Genomic DNA, 22,670 nt, shown 5'->3' with positions numbered 1-22,670 from the left:
GCGCGCGCGCTTCGACTCTGGACTTGCAACCTGGGCGGGTTGTTTGGTGTCTCTTTTTGCGTGGATCCGGATTGCAAGTAAAGAAACCTTGCAACCCGATCGCGCGCAGGGGGGATCGCCAGCAGCCCACGCGGGTTTAAGTTCGCGCGCGCGCGCGCTATAGGATGCCATCCCCCGCCGGACTGCTTTGAATCGAATCGGGTGTGGGACTGAGATCGGAGAAGGATTTATTTTCATTTTTAAAGGAATAGTGGAGCGAAAGGGCACCACGCGCCCGAGGAAACTGGGATCCGCCTGGATTTGTCTTTGGGAGCAACCTGTGGGTTGCGTCCGTTCCCTCCTCCTTTTAAGCGCATCCGTTCCGTTTCGCATGCTGGGATCTTAACCTCCGAGCGGCTCCCTCTCCTCCATGGAAGTGCAGAACCCGGCTAGCATGCCCGTGCCCTTGTCCCCCGCGTGCCCCGCCTCGGTGCCATACAATTACAATCAGCTGGAAGGGAGGTTCAAGCAGTTGCAAGGTAAGCGGCTGCACTTCGCTTTCCCTCTCATCAGTAAAATAAAATAATGGAGCTGTTGCTGCTGCTCAAAACGGCGACTCGATCCCGATACTCCTTCGAGCTTCGCTTTGGCGGCGCGCGCGCAGAGGGCACCCGATTTCGAAAAGAATAGGTGTATTATATTCCCAGGTTCTGCCAGGCTGGTTTTCCTGGTTTCACGGGATCCCGGTCACGGTAACCTCCTCCTGGAAAAGGTGATCCGGGGCCCCTCTCGGACTCTGCCATTGAGAACAATAGGACAAGGAAATGGGGGAAGAGGGAGTGGTCTTTTTGTCTGAAACCCCCTCCGGCGATTTACAGCCTTCAGGTGTAAAATCTCTCCCTCTCCCTGGCTCTGTGATCCTTTGGGCGCACTCGGGCGACCACAGGATGACTCCCAACCGTTTCAGGTGGGCATCCCTCACCTACTTGGGCAACCCCATTCCTGGCATGCCATGGATTATGGCTTTTATCTTGGGGATTTTGTGTGGGGGGGGGAGAGAGATGTCTTTCCCAGGGCTGACTATGGAAGCCTGGGGTGACCCCCCACCAATCCGCTTTCTCATTCGCATGAAACAATGACAACTAGGAAATGTGGTAGTTCTGGGGCTGTCCAAATATGATGGAGCCAGGTTGTCCTTGGCAATTTTAGAGCAGTGTGTGTTTTTTATGTATGGTGGATTCTCTGGCGTGGATGAAATAAGGACAATTCAGAATCTAAAGCTGATTCTCCCTCTCTCTCTCTCTATTTCACACACAGACATCTCACACATTTCCCCTCTCTCCTGGAATTGCATATCTACAAAAAGCAGTCAAAAGTTCAAACCTCAGTGTATATATTTCTTATTTTTGCTCCCTGCCGTCCCACAGACTCGAGCGCTGTGGTTCCTGTCAGAAAGCGAGCTCCAAGAATGTAGTTTTTTGGCTTGGCCATCTTCCAAGCCCACAATTTTATGATTCTGTGTTGGTTTTTCTCTTAATTTCTTGGCATGGGGGTAGGGGGTGGGGAAGGAATCCATTGTAATATGTTGATCTTTGTGGAAAGCACACAGAAGTGATCCGGCGCTGGATACAAATGGATTAAAAACCAGCCATACCTTTTGAAACATTGTCGAGCAAAGTAGACATTGGCTTGGGGCGGGATGGGATGGTGAAGCAGAACTGGGCACCAAATCTATGCAGCGCGAGTTAGAAGTTATACGTGGGATCTACAACTTGCCAGCCAGCCAGCCCGGCCCTTTTGTAGGATACTCCAATTCATTCTCCCAGTTTTCCAACCAGCTGTCTGTCTCCATTCTCTGAGCACTGATCCTGCTGGGGTTCACGTTGGGCTATTTTTAGTCCCTGCCGCTAGGTTCCCCCTTAAAGTTCTTCCATGCTTTTGCAAACCTTTGGGTTTTCCAGAGCAAGCCAGCTGATACCTCTTTTAGCAATATGCATGCCCAAGTTGCTTTTCCGACTCTCTCTGCCCTTTGACCAGAAGGCCTCCATGCCTCCAGATCTGGTAAAAAATAAATAAACCCCTCAAGTTAAAAAGCGGATTGCCATGTGACATAGGGAATGTTGGCCTACTGCTTAAAAATTAAGTATACGCCAGCAGCCTCTTGGGTGTGTGAAGTTCTTTTGAATCCTAGCTTGCTCCTGGAAGAAGCCATGGCCATTGGGGGTGAAATCACACCCCCAGTCTCTCCCCTGACACAGCCCTAAAGAAGCAGGTTTATCACCTTGTCAGTTTCACTGCTTGAGGAATTTATTTGCAGCCCGTTTTGCTTGTGGTTTTGAATTGTGCACCGGCTTGCTCTAGCAGAAATAAATGCCAAACCCTCTGCGCTGGTGTGGCGAAGATTAAGATTTACCGTAATTGAAAAACACAACAGCAGCTGAATTGGAACGAAGATATGGAGGAAGGGTCTCCCTGTTGCAGGACAATCCATCACAAAGGCCTGTCTATTCATAGAACAGCAGAGGATGTTGGAACTGGGGGAAATGGTGTTGAAATGCATTGTTTGGGGTGGGATTTAGGTACAGGAAGCAGTCTTCAAGAACGCACCAAATGCCAACGATTGGGATAAACGAACAGTGTGCTGTCACAAAGCTTCTGCTGACAACCCTGTGGAGTTTTTCTAAGTCTTTAAATGCCCCATTGTTTCTATATTTATTTAATTAGATTTATTGCTGGGGGGGGGAGGAAACACGGAAACACTTCCTTAGCTCACTTGCCCTCCAAACCCATGAGATGAGCCAATAATTTGCTTCAGCTAAAAGACAGAGAAACTGTGATGCGTCTAAGGTTGCAGAATTCACCCTTGAAAAAGGTGGCATTTCAGTGCAAATCCAAATTGCAAATCTGTAACCCTGCTAGATCATAGCTTGTTTTTTTTTTTTTTTTTTAAAAAGAAAACTTTAAAAAATCGCTGGCATGTTGCCTCTAGAAGTTTTGCCACGAGAAAATGCACCCCCCTTACTGAAAAATGGTCCACCATATTTGTATCTTACTCAATTGACTGCCCCAAGGTTACCCAGTAAACTTCCTGACTGCACAGAGGGTTGGACCCTGATCCCTCTAGTCCAAAACCGGCACCGTCCACTATGGCACACGCAATCTTAAGATGCGAGTTTGTTCTGTACCCCAAACGCTCTGCTCGTTTGCAATGCATTTAATTGCAGGAATCGCTGCTCCATTCAGTTAATTCGTAGGTTTGGTTGGCAGTGAACTGAGCACGAACCGTATCTAGTAATTGTAATACAAGTCCTGTGCTGTTAGCTGTTTCCTTAGCAACTCCTGTTCTGAAGAACCTTAATTCAAAAAATAAATAGATAAGACACTGTGAAGTGAAAATGTCAAATTAAAAAAATAGCAAAAATGTCCAGATGGTGAGAGCCTGAATCTTTGTGCTCCTGAGGCCGACATCAGATGGTACCCCGGGGATATCATAATATTTTGTAGAACCTCGCTCGTGCTTTTGTAAAAAGTATTGCTTTCCTTTATTTATGTGAGCAAATTTAATATATATATATTATATTTTATATATATACACACACACACAATATTTGCATGCTAGCAGAACATGGATGAGGGAATGCCCTGTTCTTAGAAAACATGAGTCACATCTGCACTATGCATTCAAAGCACCATCATTCCACTTTAAACACTCGTGGCTTTCCCCCAAAGAATCCTGGGAAATGTAGTTTCTTATGGGTGCTTTGAGAGTTGTTAGGAGACCCCTATTTCCTTCACAGCACTGCAGTCCTTCCCAGGGAACTCTGGGAAGTGACGTGTGTCCCATTTAGCCTGCCTCCAGAGCCCTAAGTTCTCCTGCTGCACTTAGGGCTCCTCCACACTTCCGCTTGTTCTGTGCCTAAAAAGTATGGGTCTGAGTCGTTTTCTGCTTAACTCGTGCTTCCTAGGCGTCAGTCTGAATGGTTCTCCCCTCGCCCTGCTCCTTTCCCAGTGAAAACCAGCTCTTTAGTGTTAAACTGGAGCCAACAGCAGTCGTCAATCAGAGAAAACCTGAAGTGCTGTTTGCTCCGATTGAGCGCTAAAGAGCAGTTTTCCTGGAGACAGGGGAAGCACACATTCTACTCATGTAAAAACACCAGGCAGGCCCCACAAATAACCAAGAGATGCATTTTAAATAAAAGGACACATTCTACTCATGTAAAGACACGCTGATTCCCGAACTGTCCGCAGGCCGGATTGAGAAGGCGAATGGGCCGCATTTGGCCCCCGGGCCTTAGGTTGCCTACCCCTGCCCTAGGCCAACCCCAACCTGTCTCACCACCAAAGGAATACAAGTGAATAGTAAAGAGAACCCACGCAAGTGACACTGACACAAAACCCTACATGTGCAGTAAGTAGAATAAAAGCATAACCCCTCACCCCACTCACCATTCCTCCCTCCACCTCTTTCCCCCTTTTCCTTCCTAATGTAACACTAATGTCTCAGCAAATGAAACTGATCTGTAGGAAATGTAACTTGAGAAAAGAGACATTGCACATACTTTTGTAAACCAAGAAATCTTTAATAAATATATATATTTTTAAAAGGCAGTTTAAAACAAATCACAGTCAAAGAATGGGGTGTGTCCTATTATTGTTAATTTGATTTCGAGGAAGTATGGCCAAATGGCTATATTGCTGGCAAAACCCACATCTCAGTTGTGTGTAGAGACACTAGAACGTGCTGACCCAACAAATGTTGTTGACGGGAGATGTAAATGTCGTGCTGAGAGATATTTTGAAGACGGTTCCTTCCTTTCTTTGCCCCGTGGTGTGGCATATTAGATAATTAAACGGGCAGGTGCTACAACACTCCAGCGTTTAGTTGCATTAATTTTCAGAATTTATAGCGGAGCTGTTATTAATGTGGGCAACGTATAATTACAGTGTTTCTTTCGGAATGCTGGATTGCACAAAGGGGTGTGGATTTGGCTGCCTTCCGAATGATCGGGGTTGGGTCTGGTTGGTTTTGTCAAGCGGATTAACTTGTAGTATCTATGCAGATTTGCCTCTCCTATGGGAAAAGAGGCACCTGACTCCGAGATAAAGTCATTGAATTGCTAGCTTTGATGAGAACATTAGCAAGTTTGATCAGTTAACAGATCTGTGCTCGAAGGTGTGGGGCGAAAGTTGACGTTTGCGCTGCCAAATCCTGTCAAAAACATTTTGGTACGGTGTGCTCAACTATTGTTTGGCCCGCAGTTCTTGCAGATAGTCAGTGTGAGTGAAGTCAAGGCTTGATGGGTATCACAACCATCCAGAAATTTTCGTTTGGCTAGAAGGTTTCCTAAGATATCCTGAAGCAGGGGCTCTTTTGCTCTTCTTCCTTTCTGATGAAGTTGACTGTAGTCCATGAAAGTTTATGCTGTTTTAAATCTGATAGTCTTTAATGCAGGCAAGGGGACCTTTCTCAGTTCTGAATGTCAGGTTGAGAGGGCTGCATTTGTCCATTCTGTTCTTCATTCCTCACCTTTGCTTTTAAGGTTCCACAAAACTCTTTGTTGTTGATGCTGCTAAATTCTACTGCACTGGAAATTGATATTTCCTGTTATGTATATGTATGAGCCTGTCACTTTCATGAAATCATCACCTGTGGTCCTGCTCTGAATGCCTCCACCCTTTGAAGTTACATGAGTGCTGGTCAGGGCCTTATTGAATTAGTGCCCCAACTATGGAATACCCCAGAAATACTCATTTGGCGCTGGCCTTTCTGTCTTTACGTTCCAAGTCAAAACAGTCTTGTTTGCTAGAGTATTCAGTGGATGATGTTTCTCCTTCTCTGCACAGTTTCAGATCTACCATTTACTTGAGGCCCACTTGCTCCTAGCTTGGTTAAACAACTTTAGATTATTTTAGATCAGTTTAAATGTGAGTCAGCAAAAAGAAATCAATATCCAGCGAACACAACCTCTGTTTGCAGTTGTAATCTAAAAACAGGTTCAGGATCCTTACTATCTGCCTTTTCGTTTTCGATGCAAAACCTGCCCTAGTGAGTAGAACGCTGTCAAAGAATCACGTGACAGAAATCAAACAATCAATCTGACAGAAACTGCATTTCCAGCATCCAACACTTTAAACAGAGGTGGTTCCCTCTGATGCCTCAGTATAAAAGCCCCTCTAATATTCTTAAAAGGGTCTCTTCTCCAGTCTTCGGAGAGTAGCTGGAAGGGGAGAGGCAGAAAAAGGTCCTCCTTTCGAGAGCCAGTGTGGTGTAGTGGTTAAAAGCGATAGACTCGTAATCTGGGGAACCAGGTTCGCGTCTCCGCTCCTCCACATGCAGCTGCTGGGTGACCTTGGGCCAGTCACACTTCTCTGAAGTCTCTCAGCCTCACTCACCTCACAGAGTGTTTGTTGTGGGGGAGGAAGGGAAAGGAAAATGTTAGCCACTTTGAGACTCCTTATTTTAAAAAAAGAAAAAAAAAGAAAAAAAGGTCCTTCTTTCCTTCCACTCTGCAGTTTTAATCTGAAATTTTAGGTGTGGTACTGCGCCCAGAGCTCAGAAACTACTCATGCTAACGAAATTCCCTGTCACAAAATGCACCTAGATCAATGGGAATTTCAAACACTGCTCGCAACATTCAGCTTCATTGGATTATCCAATGCGAGAGGGAGGAAAAACCTCACCCATCGCTTTTCTCCACACCATGCCTAATTGTGTACACTCCCATTTATTTGCCCTCCCCCCCCCAAAAAAAAATAGAAAACTCCAAATATTGCAAACTTTCCTCCCAAACCAACACCACAGCCCAACAGAGACAGTAGTGGCATGATTTCGTTTATAATTTCACATATTTATTTAAGAACATTTATATGCCAGTTTGATGGAAGGGGCATATCTCAGTGCTACAAGCATCCGCATGGTTCTGTAAGCATGGTCACTGTACAAGGTCTGGATGGGTTAAACAGATTTCCTACTGCTGCTCAGAGAGCAATTCAGACTAAACTCTCAAGTTTTTAATTGTTGGCAATGCAAAAAGTGTACAGCTGTGTTTTTGTAACCAGGTCGTGACTCACAAGCACTTGCTCGCACTTTGCGGCATTTCCTAAGCCTGTTCTGGCCAACGCGGTTGTGCAGGGCCTGTGTTTCTTGTCACAACGGGAGTGTTAACTTTCTTTGGGGCTTGTATTCCAAAATCTGCTCCAGCAGATAATAGACTGTAAGGTCATGAACCATTAATGCCGCACAGTATGCTCTGTGAAAGGGAATAACAGCACCTTGTTGTTCCTCTCTCGGTGTTGCAGGAAGAGACGCAAAGTATTAAATGCAAGCATGGAACCATAGGTCTGGGATGGAGAACATGCTTAGCAGGAGGAAAGTTGCAAGTTGAATCCCTGGCCCAAAAGGAGAAAAGAAACAGGTAGCAGGTGATGGGAAAGACTTCTGCTAGATCCACGGAGCCCTGGAAACGATGCCTTATGAAGAACGGCTAAGGGAGCTGGGCATGTTTAGCCTGGAGAAGAGGAGGTTAAGGGGTGATATGATAGCCATGTTCAAATATATAAAAGGATGTCACATAGAGGAGGGAGAAAGGTTGTTTTCTGCTGCTCCAGAGAAGCGGACACGGAGCAATGGTTCCAAACTACAAGAAAGAAGATTCCACCTAAACATTAGGAAGAACTTCCTGACAGTAAGAGCTGTTCGACAGTGGAATTTGCTGCCAAGGAGTGTGGTGGAGTCTCCTTCTTTGGAGGTCTTTAAGCAGAGGCTTGACAACCATATGTCAGGAGTGCTCTGATGGTGTTTCCTGCTTGGCAGGGGGTTGCACTCGATGGCCCTTGTGGTCTCTTCCAACTCTATGATTCTATAGAGCACAGCTTTCCAAACTTTTCATGTTGGTGACATGCATCATTTCGTGACACAGTAATTCAGTTTTACAAGCAAACTGGAGGTTAAACTAACCCCCTTCCAGCCCTGGGAGGAGTGTGGGGCGTGTTGGTGCAACACACTTCACTGCAGCCGACACAGTAACGTGTTGTGGTGCATATTTTGGAAAGCTCCATCATAGAGATTTGTTCTTGTGGGTTTATTTCAAATGAGTAAAAGAAACAGAGGCTGCTTTTCTCCCATGTCAGCTTCGTAGCAAGCTGCAATGCCCAACTGACCTAGGAAAGAGCAAGGATCCCTTTGAAACAGGAATACAGGGATGATCCCTTGCTTTCTGAACTCTGAGCCAGTGTACCTTAAGGAGTGCCTTCACTCATATCAACCTCCTAGGTCAGCCAGATCTTCAGAGGAGGCAAGATGAGAGGCAAGGCTGGTGACTTGATGGAGCAGAGCCTTCTTGGTATTGGTGCCACAGCTTTGGAACTGGGGAGGCTTGCTATGTTTTGAACAATGGCCTCAGCAGTACAGGGGGCAAAGCTTCAAAGTTACCTGGACAGCTCCATGAAGAGCTCAGGCTTAATGTTGCTTCAGCAGCAGCCATCCTCAAATATTTCAATTGCTAGTTGTGTCTTTGGTAAGAGAAGCCTCTTCATTCACTGCTATAACCACCCTCACCCCCAGGATCTTCTGGTGAATGGCAGGTAATAATGATTATGAATTTAAGGGGGCCCTGCCAGCTTTAGCAGTTTTTGACTTGGACAGAGCGAGAGAGACTGTGTGTCACAGGCAATCAAAGTCCTGGCAGGGGACGTTACGACCGTGGGCAAGATGGCAGGGTGGGAACAGGAACAGGGGTCCAGAAGCCAGGAAGCCAAGGGTCCGAGGGCCGGGAGTCACGAAGTCAGGGGTCCGAGGATCAAGAAGCAAGGAGTCAAGAAGCCGAGGTTCAAGGATCAGGAAGCAAGAAGCCAAACGCAGCAAGGCAAGGAATGTGTTGCTGTGGCAATGAGCCAAAGGGAAATGCTGACCTTACAGTGGTGCCCCGCAAGACGAATGCCTCGCAAGACGAAAAACTCGCTAGACGAAAGGGTTTTCCGTTTTCCGAGGTGCTTTGCAAGACGAATTTCCCTATGGGCTTGCTTCGCAAGACGAAAACGTCTTGCGGATTTGCTTCCTTTTTCGTAAAACCTTTAATACCCGGGCAATCCGCGCTCTGCAAGACGAAAAAATCGCAAGATGAAGCGACTCGCGGAACAAATTAATTTCGTCTTGCGAGGCACCACTGTATATCCCTTCCCAGCTCTTGCCACCAGGTGCTGTGAGTTACCAATCGGCCTCACCTGTGTAACTGTGCCTTGCCTCTTCAGAACAAACTTAGGAAGGCCCCAGTCCTGCAAAGTCCTGTTGGTCACAGGGCCTGGCTCCTGCACGCACACCTGACACTGTGATTCCCCTGGAGCTTCTGAGCTGGAGGCCTCTGAGTTAGAGAAAAGCAGGGCGATGTTTTCAGGCTGGAGAGGTGCCAGCACAATGGGCTTCTGTTTGGCCATTTTCTCTTGCATTCTGATCATTAGCCTTGTCCCCTGAAGAAGGAGAGTCTTGACTCAAGTCATGACAAGGCCAAAGCGGTCCAGTCCATTTTGACTTTCAGTAAGGCTGTGGAGAATTTTGCTGCTGTTCTGCCAACCTTTTAGCGGGTGCTGATTTGTTTGTGGAGAGTCTCGAGGTCATCATGTGTGCTCCTTTTTTTGTACTCGTTTGTCCTTTTGTTACAGTTGGTTATTCAAATAGTTGTTGATCCAACATATGCAGTCACTGTTGGCCCCTGGTCCACCTTGAGTTGGCAAAAAGACGCTATGTAAACAAATTTATTTATTTTAACAATACTTCCAAGAGGTAATTCCACTGAGCCACTACTTTTTGTTATGGTTAAAGGTAAAGGTAAAGGTACCCCTGCCCGTACGGGCCAGTCTTGACAGACTCTGGGGTTGTGCGCCCATCTCACTTAAGAGGCCAGGGGCCAGCGCTGTCCGGAGACACTTCCGGGTCACGTGGCCAGCGTGACATCGCTGCTCTGGCGAGCCAGAGCCGCACACGGAAACGCCGTTTACCTTCCCGCTGGTAAGCGGTCCCTATTTATCTACTTGCACCCGGAGGTGCTTTCGAACTGCTAGGTTGGCAGGCGCTGGGACCGAGCAGCGGGAGCGCACCCCGCCGCAGGGATTCGAACCGCCGACCTTTCGATCGGCAAGCCCTAGGCGCTGAGGCTTTAACCCACAGCGCCACCTGCGTCCCCTTTTTTGTTATGGTTAGGTTTTGCCAAATCTGTAGTGACCAGTGATTTGGAACTCAACTGTTCCGGCACCATAATTCTGTATGTATCTTATCTCAGAGTGTTTCTGTGGGGGAAATCCTTTCGTTGGCAGGAATCAACACTTAGCAAGACAAGTGAGTGAGACATTTCCTTGCATCCCAGTGACATGTTGCACAGATGCTGCTTCAAAAACGTGTAATGCTCTAGCATACCTCGAAGGTGTCCCAACAAAAACATGTAAAAAGGTGGCACAGAGTTCTTCATCAGGCAAACCTTTGCAGCCCATATAACTAAAAATACTTTGATACTTTAGTACGAAGCAACGTTAGCAGTGCACATCCCTTATTTTGTATGCAATTTTTGGATGGATTTTTAATATGCCTTAATTTAAAGCACTGGAGGAAAGTTGGTGAAGAGAAAATTATAGTGTTGCATCCTGATTCATAGAAGCCGTTTCCTGCATTGGATTCCCCCCTCCTTTTTTAAACTGGGCAGTTTGTTGTGTTTCCTATTATGCATTGCCCAGATGTTCACGGCCAGAATTTCAAGTATAGCTATGGTCTGCCTTTGTCCTACTGCTGCCCCCTGCCAAGCCTGTGCAAGGTTATAGTGCAGGTATTTAATTACTGCACTTCCTTCAAGGGGGTTTTGTCTCCTTCCTGCCACCCTTCAGTTCCCATTTAAAAACTGTGCTGAGCAGGATTAAATGTCTCTGCGTTATTCAGTTTCAACGCAAGACGTTAACACAGCCCTGGCAACATAAAGGAGCGCAGTCATCTTATATTAAATGAATCGCTCCAAAAACGTTGGCTTTAAAAGAGTGGGGACTTGTCTCCTATTCCCTGCCTCCTCCTCCTCTCTTTCTCTGAGCATGCAAAAATATTTGATATTCTACTTTCTGTCTTGGAAGTGTTTGAATATTTCGGAAGGGTGCCACCATGCATGTCCCGAAATTGTAATTATAAGAGCTGTTGCTAGGGCTAGTTACTAGAACAGGCAGATTCCCAGTGGTTCAGATACTACTTTCTTTTTTTAATTAGGAAAATGAAACTCCAGTAATAAGTTTTATTAGAGCCTTTGGAGATTTTATCTTGCTTATGGTACTACTGGAAACAGCCATAGCTTTGTGGTAGAGCAGATACTTTGCATGCAAAACATTCCCGGTTTCTTCCTGGTTTCTTAAGGTAAAGGTAAAGGTACCCCTGCCCGTTTGGGCCAGTCTTGCCAGACTCTAGGGTTGTGCGCTCATCTCACTCTATAGGCCGGGAGCCAGCGCTGTCCGCAGACACTTCCGGGTCACGTGGCCAGCGTGACAAGCTGCATCTGGTGAGCCAGCGCAGCACACGGAACGCCGTTTACCTTCCCGCTGGTAAGCGGTCCCTATTTATCTACTTGCACCTGGAGGTGCTTTCGAACTGCTAGGTTGGCAGGCGCTGGGACCGAACGACGGGAGCGCACCCCGCCGCGGGGATTCGAACCTCCGACCATGCGATCGGCAAGTCCTAGGCACTGAGGTTTTACCCACAGCGCCACCCGGGCAATTGCAGAGCTATCAGAACTGATGGTCTGATTCAGTATAAGGCAATTCCCTGTGCTCTGGTAGTACTATCAGTGTAAAGGGTGGGTTAATATTATGAATTAAATTTGTATACCGCCCTTCATCCATAGATCTCAGGACTTCAATACCTCAAGAACTGTCTCTTTCCATATGAACCTACCCGGACCCTGAGATCATCTTCTGAGGCCCTTCTTCATGTGCCGCCTCCTCGAGAGGTTCGGGGGGTGGCAACATGAGAACGGGGCCTTCTCTGCAGTGGCTCCCCATCTGTGGAATGCTCTTCCCAGGGAAACTTGCCTGGCGCCTTCATTATACAGTCATACCTTGGGTTGAAGTAGCTTCGGGTTGAGCATTTTCGGGTTGCGCTCCATGGCGACCCGGAAGTAATAGACGCTCAAAATAACGTCACATGCATGCGCGGAAGTGGCAAATGACGAGCCGCGGATGCAGGTTGAGTTCGCTTCAGGATGCGAACGGGGCTCCGAAACGGATCCTGTTCGCATCCAGAGGTACCACTGTACACCTTTTGGCGTCAGGAAAAAACGTTCCTTTTTAACCAGGCCTTTGGCTGATCTGAGTTACATCCTATGCCCTTTTAAAATGTGTTTTTTTGTGTGGGGCTATTAGGTTGTTGTTTTTATTTTTATTAGGTATTTTGTGGTTTTATAACTTGATTTTATTCTGTGAACCACCCTGAGACCCCCAGATGTAGGGTGGTAAATTAATTAATTAAATAAATAAATCTTAAGCACAATAAAAAGGCATAAATAGATCACTTCTCCAATGAACCTATGGTCTATATTTCAGCAGCAGTGGAGACAACAAAAGTGGAAGGGTCCCTTTAATGTCAAAGTCCTGAAAAAGTAGTGTAATGAGTCTTTTTTTCCCTCCCCCCTTTTTTTTAATTAAGAGATACTTTTATTCAGGCTACTAAAACTATGGTGTTGTAGCAAACATTAGTCATTCTCAGAAGGGAATGGCGGTGACTAACACAGGCCCAGTAATTTCAATGGGTCTACAGTGGTGCCCCGCAAGACGAACGCCTCGCAAGATGGAAAACCCGCTAGAAAAAAGGGTTTTCCGTTTTGGAGGCGCTTCGCAAAACGAATTTCCCTATGGGCTTGCTTCGCAAGACGAAAATGTCTTGCGAGTTCCTGCGGGGTTTTTTCCCTCCTCCCCCCCTTTTCCTAAGCCGCTTATCAGCTGATCCGCTAAAAGCCGCTAAACCGCTAATAGCGCTAATCCGCTAAGCTGTCAATGGGCTTGCTTCGCAAGATGAAAAAACCGCTATACAAAGAGCCTCATGGAACGGATTAATTTCGTCTTGCGAGGCACCACTGTACATTTAGTAGAACTTGGTTGGATTATACCCATAATTGTTTCTAGGCCCTGGAGTCAGCAGACCTCACCTTTTGAAACTGTTGGGGTTGTAGCACCTTGGAAAGGCCTAGCCATGAAGCCTGCCCCTTGGAACTTATCCTTTTTAACTGTCCAACCAACACTGGGAAACTGAGTCTGGGAGCCGCCATTTTAGTTTCCCATGGTGACACTCAGGGGCATTCTGCAAAAAGTAATGAGTCTTTGAGTTCTTCAGTGAAATGTACACCCCGCCCTCCCAAGCTTGGTTCATGCCATACTTGTGCGAAGCTGGTACTCTCTGCTCCCTGCACAGGTGCAACTGGAGCTCAGTTATATGTGACCAGCAACCTCGCATCTTGCAATCTGTTGCTGGGCTGCAGGGCTCCAGGCTAAGGAGGAGGCAGAAATCAAGCACCGTTGTGCTCTTCCCACCTAAATAAAAACTCTGTACGTGCAAAAGAGAAGAACTCCAGATAAGGCTTCTCCTTCTACTACCAGGTTTCTGTGTGCATGGAGCATAGCTGTCAAGTTACAGATTTGTAAATAAGGGACCAGCAGCCTCAAAAATAAGGGACCAGCAGCCAAAATAAGGGATTTTCTGGGCACAGGTATGTTCAACTTCTGAGCCCCTCTGAGGCAGAAAGCCCAGCCAGCAGCCAAACAAAGCCTCAAGCTGTGGTTCCCACAGCGCAGCAACCCGGCAAAGGGGACGCAGCAAGGAAAACTACCGTCACCTCTCTGCTGGGAAGTGCTGAGCAAAGGCGAGTCCCCAGGCAATGCGGCCGATTTGATCAGCACAAGGCATGGAAGCTCCACCCCCCAGTTGTTCTTAGACTCCTTATTGGGTGAGCAACGCAGCCAAGCAACACAGTTGGAGCCTCCCTCCTCCCTGGCCGGCAGGGAGGGAGGGAGAGGAGCTGCTTCCTTTGAAACCTGGGAAATTTAAGGGACATCATCAATAAGAGACAGCAGCGGGACACCACGCTGGGATAAGGGACTGTCCCGCCAAATAAGGGACGCTTGACAGCTATGGCATGGAGCAGTCAATCATTTGCTCCATCACCCATAGGATGAACTGGTATGGCCCACATTGGCCGTCTACAGAAATCTCTGGCATTTGCAGGCAAGAATAAAGGTAAGGGTTTTCAGCTGTTGCCTTGCCCACTTTCTTTGCCTCTGGCCCCACCCACCACATACGTATGGCCCCCTGAAGCTTCTCCATGAGGAAGTGTGGCCCTCAGGCTGCCCAGGTTTCCTCACCTCTGCAGCAAAAATGCCAGCGTCTGTGGAGCCAGGAGTACCTGCTAGCTGTTGCCAGAGCATCAGTGTTTAATCTAGCTGGCTTTATTGGCTCCCAGAGGCAATGCTGTTAAACAGGTCTTGGGAAGGAAATCTGCCTCTGCTCCTGAGCAAGGATAGTCCTTTCAAGGTCGGAGTCAAAGGCCATTGCCAAGCAGAATTAGAAGCCTGGGGATTATGCTTCATTACGGAATTAATCCCTCATTGTTCACAAGCCCGAAATCGAGTGCGGCAGAATTATAAAAATAGGAAATGGCACGTAGGCCCATGTGGCTTCGCTCCCTTGTCTTTGCCATCCTGGCCTGGTTTTCGTGTCACTCAAAGCCTACTAGGACGTCTTCCAACGTAACTGGAAATCCATGTCTTGGGAGGGGAAGAAGTGATGCGAGAGCTTTTTAAAAGCAGGGAGAATTTATGCAGATGGCGAGGCAGGTTTTTCCTCATAGTTTTCTTTTTGTATTTGTTTGTTTTTTTAAAAAAAAATATTATTATTTTATTTTGACAAAGTAATAACCATACGCGGAACGAGTCTGCCCCTGCTGCTTGATGGAGGTAGAAACTGTCTCTCATGCCTTGCTACGCTGCCGTTTCTACGGGGATATACGCTCGGTATTTATTACCCCTGCTATGCAAAAATCGCCAAATGAATCCGAACTTCAATGCCTAAAATTCCTGGTAGAGGACAAGGATCCTGAGATCACGTTCAGGGTAGCCAAATTCTGTGCGATTGCCATAAAACTTAGGGAACAAGCTGTAATCATAATAAATAAATAAGAATAAAAATGTGCACCCCACCACCAAGACCATTCCATTGTAATTATCCAACCTCCTGAAATTTCAACACCTCTTGTGATGGTTTGACCCCTTTCCGTTTTAACAGTACAAACACCTTCCATATCTCCTTGAAATCATTTCTCCTGCATGTTCCCTGCCTTACCTTAATGGCACATGTAAATTTATCATTAACAGCTATATCCCACACCTCTTTATACCATTTTATATTCTGCTTGCCCCTTCCACTTCCTAGCTATCACAGTTCGTGCAGCTGTCCGTTTCTTTCATCCCTGTTCCCACAAAGAACCCTGCAAGCTTAGGTAGAAAAGCAGTCTGTCCCCTTTGGTGAGCACGCTCAACAACGTCAGAAGAGTCTACTGGATCAGGCCAGTGGCCCACCAAGTCCAGCGTCCTGTTCTCACAATGGCCAGCCAGACAAGCAGGTCCCCGGGCACAAGAGCTCTCTCCCCTCCTGCCGTTTCCAGCAACTGGCATTCAGAACCATTGCTGCCTTCCACCATGGAGACAAGAGCTAGTAGCAGACTTGCACTTGTCTAATCCTCTTCTAAAGCCATCCAAGTCGGTGACCATCACTGTGCTGGGCCCAGGGGTAACCTGTGCAACATGGTCCAGGACCAGTCCAGAATCCAAAGGAAACCAGGCAAAGACAGAGGCAGGATCTAGCATACAGCAATGTTGCTCCCACAACCTGGGGCAGGGCCTGACAGCCTTTTATCTTTGTCGGGGTAGCGGCTGGTCCTGATCCCCCGGCGACTCACCTCCCTGTTTTGCCCGAAGGCGAGCACTCCTCCTGTGAGTACTCAGGTCTCTCCTTCTCTCAGACCTTAGTCTCTGCAGCTCGGGAGACATCGGTGGGTTACTAGACCCAGGGGCCGCCTCAGCCTCCCCTGACCAAACCAGTAGTGGAGCAGCTGTAAGCAATGGCCCAGCTGAAGGCAACGAGGTAATCCCCACATCTGGAGCCAGGGCAGGCTCAGGCCCCTGACTCGGCCCAGCTGGTGTTTGTTGCAGGGGAACCTGTGCAGACTGGGACTCTTCAGGATCAGGCCCCAGGCTTGGTTCAGGTGATGCCTGAGGCAAAGGATCTGGTGTAGGCTGAGTCTCCTCTGGTTCCGAGCCCGAGTCCCAGGCCACCTCAATCGCTGATTCCTGGGGCACCAAGTTCCATTGTTTCACTCTGTGCTGGCTATGCAGTGCTTAATTTATTTAAAGCACTGCTTCTCTGCCTTTCCACATGGTACAAGGGCAGCTTGCACCAAAATACAGAAAGCACAATAAAACAGCGGCTGGCTGGTCACTGAATGCACAATTTCATGTGCTCTACACTTTTCTGTCTCCTATTGGAAGAAAGAGCTCATAGGGAGGCAGTTCCAACACACCCCCACCCCCACCCCCTAACCGGTGATGAACATGACCAGTCAAAAGCTGTTTGGGGAACCTAACACTTTCTAAGACTCTTTGCAACCCTGAGTAGAGGAGAATATCTTCCATTCACTGCATAGCCAGCTGTTTGTATTGTGTGGAAGGCCAAAACTAATATTTATATTTCATTGACCGTTTTCAGTGGAGAAATAAATGAAGGAAGTGAAAAAAGGGAGAGAACAAAAGAAAAAGGGGGGGAAGTGCTCGAAGCTGTGATACAATATATGAGTAGTATGATTATTCAACAAAGCATGAAATTATTAACTAGTCATTGTAATTTTTATAAATGCCTTCCTAATATCATTGTATTTATCCTTACACAATCTGCGCTTAAAAGCAATCTGGTCCGTATGTTGCAAGAGTGATCATATCTTTTATCCATTAGTCAAAGGGGGCCATAGTATTGTCTTTCCAATGAATCAATATCCATCTTTTGGCAGAAGGTGGCGATGGGACGCAGGTGGCGCTGTGGGTTAAAGGCTTGCCGATCGAAAGGTCGGCGGTTCGAATCCCTGCGGCGGGGTGCGCTCCCGCTGCTCGGTCCCAGCGCCTGCCAACCTAGCAGTTCGAAAGCACCTCCGGGTGCAAGTAGATAAATAGGGACCGCTTACCAGCGGGAAGGTAAACGGCGTTTCCGTGTGCGGCTCTGGCTCTGGCCAGAGCAGCGATGTCACGCTGGCCACGTGACCCGGAAGTGTCTCCGGACAGCGCTGGCCCCTGGCCTCTTAAGTGAGATGGGCGCACAACCCCAGAGTCTGTCAAGACTGGCCCGTACGGGCAGGGGTACCTTTACCTTTACCTTTAAAGTCCATCTACGTAGATCCACTGTCAAACAACATACAGTTGGTATGAGGGTTTAGGATGTTATTATCACCTGACAATGTTAATATTTTCCCCAAAGTAGTATTTATACTTCTAAATACCTTCCTCCAAAAATTGGTAAGCTTCGGACATTGCATAAACATATGTTTCAAAGAAGCATTCTCCAGCAACACATTGATGTAGATAGTCCTTTTCTGTACAAGCGTATTGGAGTCTAATAAATTCTAAATATCCTTAGTTTTCAATCCAAGGACCCATTTGCTACAGAAGCTAAAACATTGTCCCGGTGAATAGGAAAGCTCAGTTCTTTATTCCACTCATTTCTCATGTTCTGTAAGACAAATTGATTAACTGAAACCAGAAAGTAGTTGGCTTTGTGGTTCAATCCACAGCATTGCCAGGTAAAGGCTGGGGTATAGGAGGTTGCCTTATACAAAGTCAGACTATCGGTCTACCTAGCTCAGTAGTGTCCACACTGACTAGGGACGCCAAGGTACACTGACATTCCCAGTGCTAGTTGGAGATGCTGGGGATGGACCACTGAATCTTCTGCATGTGTGCCAGGAGGCAGAGGAACATTGTTCACTAGTACAATGGAGACGTAAGCCTTGACTCACTTGCTCCATGTGGGAGTGAAAAGGTCCATTCATATTGACCAAGCCCCTGTGTTGTGAATCCCTTATTGTGCCATGCTTGGCCGTGCAAGCATTTCTGATCATTCCCCTCCTTGCTTGAAGAGCCAAGAATTCACTACTGGTTGTTACTGAGACTCTGTGAGTTTTCCCATTGGCTCAAAGGAGCAACAGCTGTCAAAGTTGTCTCAGGCCTTCTTGTGGATAGCTCAGTCGGTTAGAGCATGCTGCTGATAACGCCAAGGTTGCAGGTTTGATCCCCGTATGGGACAGCTGCATATTCCTGCATTTCAGGGGGTTGGACAAGATGATCCTCAGGATTCCTTCCGATTCGGTGATTCTATAGGAGTTCAGTGGGATTTGCTTCCAGGTAAGGTTGCAGCCTCAAAGACATGCATGATGTTAGCTAGATTCACAGGATGTGGTAGGGCAAACCATGGTTTACTGGGACTGCACAAAGGCATAGGAACCCCCCCCCCCAATAAAAAGCTATTTTACTCCTCCCCACCGGTCCCTTTCGTTGTCATGCAGTGCTGACTGAGCGTGTTGTCTGAACTGGGACACCATGGTTAAACTCTCTTCACACTAACCACAACTGTAGCCAAGAGCAAACCTTATGGGTTCGGTCGACACGCAAAGCCAAACCTTCTGGCTTATGAGGCCTTTTGAAAATAGAGGGAAATGGTCTGCGATTAACACCAGCTCTCCTTGACGGGCAAGGAGTGATTGTAGCAAACAGTATTTTTATACATCTGGGACTCCGCGCTGCAACATTTTGTTGCAGATCCCACTACTTCTTATTTCTTCAGAATGTGAATATAACCTTAACGGAGAAAGAATGGAAGCAAGGGCTCTTGTTTTTTCCTGCCTGCCAGAAGCATGCTGGATGGATGATGATCACTCATAGTTGTGACTTTTAATGTAGAGGCTAAGGTCACAATGGTGGAGAGGGAATCCATGCCAGCATAAAAGGGCCTTGTATTGTGCCTGCTGGAACTTGGCAGCCCCAAGCTGAGAGCGTCCTTTGTGAAAGAAAACTACTGTAGCCAAACTAATATTAACCAGTCTCCGCAGACGGCTTGAATGCCCCACTGTTTTCCCCTCTTAGGAAAGGGTGGGTGGCTGGGGAGAAAGCCAAATTGAAAGGTCCTTCAGTCTCCAAGTGGAATGTTCTTTATAAGCAAGCATATAATAATCATGGTGCAGGCGAGAAATCCTGTGAAATCTCTGGCATGGTTGTCTTTTAAAAAAAGGGGGGAAAGGGGGGAAAAGAAAGCACAACCAACAGTCCTAAAATGATTCGTTTGGAAACCTGCAGGATTCGACTCAGAAGTGTGCGTTTTGTTCATCAGAGATTGGAGCGGAGACTTCCTCCACTGTTACAGCCCAGATTTGAGTACTGGGGTCGTAAAGGGTGAGATCTTATCTCCCCATGTGCTGTGGTCCTAATGTAGCTTGATATCCCCTCCTCTTGATTCAATACAGTGGTACCTCAGGTTACAGACGCTTCAGGTTACAGACTCTGCTAACCCAGAAATATTACCTCGGGTTAAGAACCTTGCTTCAGGACAAGAACAGAAATTGTGCTCCGGCGGCAGCGGGAGGCCCCATTAGCTAAAGTGTTAGCTCAGGTTAAGAACAGTTTCAGGTTAAGAACGGACCTCCGGAACGTGCACTGTACAGTGGTACCTCAGGTTAAGTACTCGTTCCGGAGGTCCGTTCTTAACCTGAAACTGTTCTTAACCTGAAGCACCACTTTAGCTAATGGGGCCTCCTGCTGCCGCCGTGCTGCCGGAGCCCGATTTCTGTTCTCATCCTGAAGCAAAGTTCTTAACCTGAAGCACTATTTCTGGGTTAGCGGAGTCTGTAACCTGAAGCGTATGTAACCTGAAGCGTATGTAACCCGAGGTACCACTGTATACACATGCGTGAGCACAAACCCTTGTCCCTTTCAAATCCCCTACATTTGTAATGTGTCTCTTTGGCACCCAGTGGCTCTCTCATTTAGGTTCATAGTGCAAATCCCAGTCCTGCACACGGAGGCAGAATACTAGGTGCAGTCATTTCCAACTCCTAAAGGTAAAGGTAAAGGTACCCCTGCCCATACGGGCCAGTCTTGACAGACTCTGGGGTTGTGTGCCCATCTCACTTAAGAGGCCAGGGGCTAGCGCTGTCCGGAGACACTTCCGGGTCACGTGGCCAGCGTGACATCGCTGCTCTGGCCAGAGCCAGAGCCAGAGCCGCACACGGAAACGCCGTTTACCTTCCCGCTGGTAAGCGGTCCCTATTTATCTACTTGCACCCGGAGGTGCTTTCGAACTGCTAGGTTGGCAGGCGCTGGGACCGAGCAGCGGGAGCGCACCCCGCCGCAGGGATTCGAACCGCCGACCTTTCGATCGGCAAGTCCTAGGCGCTGAGGCTTTAACCCACAGCGCCACCTGCGTCCTTACTCCTCCCCATCTCTCATTACTCCTGCGTTCCAACTCCTACCCATCAGCTAAAGCTCATGCCTCTCCTGCTTGATTCAAGCCATGGACCTCATGTCTAGTTCGGCTCTCATATTAACTCTTTTGAGTGTTGATTAAGCTCAGAAAGAAAAGCTCTTACTTAGCTCTCTGGGATGTCGCCCGGGGCAGAGGGACAATGTTAAGAAAGATCCATTGGCATATTCAGATATTTCATGTGTCATTTTACGTTTGTGGAAAGCTTCGTCCATTTAGTCTTCTTGAAATGCAAAATGTGTTGCAATGCTCATCAGAGAGGGTGGGGTGTGGGGATATTGTGTCTGAATTCTGCTCTGAGTTCATGCCAGGACCCAGCAATCCCATCTGCAGAACCACACAGGGACCCTGATGGAGACGGGACGCCCTGGCTAGGAATAATAATAATAATAATAATAATAATAATAATAATAATAATAATTCATTATTTATACTCCACCCACCTGGCTGGGCTTTCCCAGCCACTCTGGACAGCTTTCAACAAAATATTAAAATACAGTAATGCATTAAACATGAAAAGCTTCCCTAAAAAGGGCTGCCTTCAGATGTCTTCTAAAAGTCTGGTAGTTGTTGTTGTCTTTGACATCTGGTGGGAGGGTGTTCCACAGGGCGGGAGCCACTACCGAGAAGGCCCTCTGCCTGGTTCCCTGTAGCTTCGCTTCTTGCAGTTATTCTCTAATAAGTTTTGCCTGTGAAATCGCTCGAGGAGCAGCCAGAGGCCTTGCAGTTTCATCGAATGAGGAAGATCACGTGCTCCGAGAGCTGCCCTTTTGCCGAAATGAACCCAGCAGTGGGGAAGTGCAAAGTTTCCAATGACTGCAAAACTGCAGCGGAGTTGCTTTAAGAGTAGGACAATCGAAATCAGCACTGCTGGGTTATGCAGGGTTTCCCTGTTGCTCATCTGCCAAACCAATGAAATTCTGTCTGTACATATCCAGCTGTTTGTTTGCTTTTGGGGGGATGATGACAGGGTCGCGTTTTAGCCCAGAGATTGCAACCGAGCAAAGTCTAAAGTGATTGTGATTGCAATGAGTGATTGTGATTGTGATTGAGGCATAAAACAATACATGGATGAAACCGGAAGGCCCCTCGGGGTTTTCTGGTCCAATGTTGCTGAATGCCAGCTGTTGGGAATCACAAATGAGAGAGGGCTGCTGTGCTCAAGTCCAGCGTATGGGCTTGCCCCAGGTATCTAGTTGGCCACTGTCAAAAGAGGGTGCAGGATTAGATGGGCCTTTGATCAGATCCAGCAGTGCTTTCCTTCTTTATATCTCTGCTCTGTACATCCACATGTACAGTGGTACCTGGGGTTGCAGATGCTTCAGGTTACAGACTCCGCTAACCCAGAAATAGTACCTCGGGTTAAGAACTTTGCTTCAGGATGAGAACAGAAATTGTGTGGTGGCAGCAGGAGGCTCCATTAGCTAAAGTGGTACCTCAGGTTAAGAACAGTTTCAAGTTAAGAGCGGACCTCTGGAACGAATTAAGGTACCACTGTACATCTTCCTAATTCAGTGGTACCTGGGGTTACAGACGCTTCAGGTTACAGACTCCGCTAACCCAGAAATAGTACCTCGGGTTAAGAACTTTGCTTCAGGATGAGAACAGAAATTGTGCGGTGGCAGCAGGAGGCCCCATTAGCTAAAGTGGTGCTTCAGGTTAAGAACAGTTTCAGGTTTAAGAACGGACCTCCGCAACTAATTAAGTTCTTAACCCGAGGTACCACTGTATGTAGATTTTCATAGAATCATAGAACTTTAAAGCTGGGACCCAAGGGTCATCTAGTCCAACCCACTAATGCAGGAATCTCAATCCATGATGAATGGCCAAGCGACCTCTGCTTATAAGCCTCCAAGGAAGCAGAGTATGCCACTTCCTATGGGAGTCCAGTCCTCTGTCAAACAGCTCTTACCATGTGTATGTATGCATTCGTACAAAATATAAGAGCAGCCTCAAATGTGAGCTTTGGGGACATTCACGGCTCCTACCCTGTTCTTTCTTGCTGATAGCGGTGTGGGTTTTCCAGAAACTTTTGAAGTGGAAAATCTCCACTATGCATGTTAGACTGGTGTACATCAAGGGAAAAAGAATCAGTGATCTAATTTAG

The 22,670-nt window shown here is 47.3% G+C and overlaps 1 protein-coding gene across 3 annotated transcripts in view; it reads left to right on the top strand.

Annotated features, from left to right (window-relative positions):
• SPTBN1 (spectrin beta, non-erythrocytic 1) overlaps positions 1-22,670 on the top strand; it is a 243,782-nt gene that overhangs the window by 98,442 nt on the left and 122,670 nt on the right. Inside the window, exon 1 of one of the 3 annotated variants that reach the window (XM_079968375.1) lies at positions 17-518. The exons of the other annotated variants lie outside the window; for them this stretch is intronic. Within the exon in view, the coding sequence (XP_079824501.1) occupies positions 410-518 (109 nt within the window). The 5' untranslated portion in view covers positions 17-409. Of the gene's footprint in view, positions 1-16; positions 519-22,670 lie in introns of those variants that run through there. 3 annotated transcript variants of the gene reach the window in all.

Source organism: Podarcis cretensis, assembly GCF_951804945.1.
Source record: "Podarcis cretensis genome assembly, chromosome: 3".
NCBI classification, from domain to species: domain Eukaryota; kingdom Metazoa; phylum Chordata; class Lepidosauria; order Squamata; family Lacertidae; genus Podarcis; species Podarcis cretensis.
Note: the sequence above shows the minus strand (reverse complement) of the source record. Positions and strands in the feature narration are given on the sequence as shown.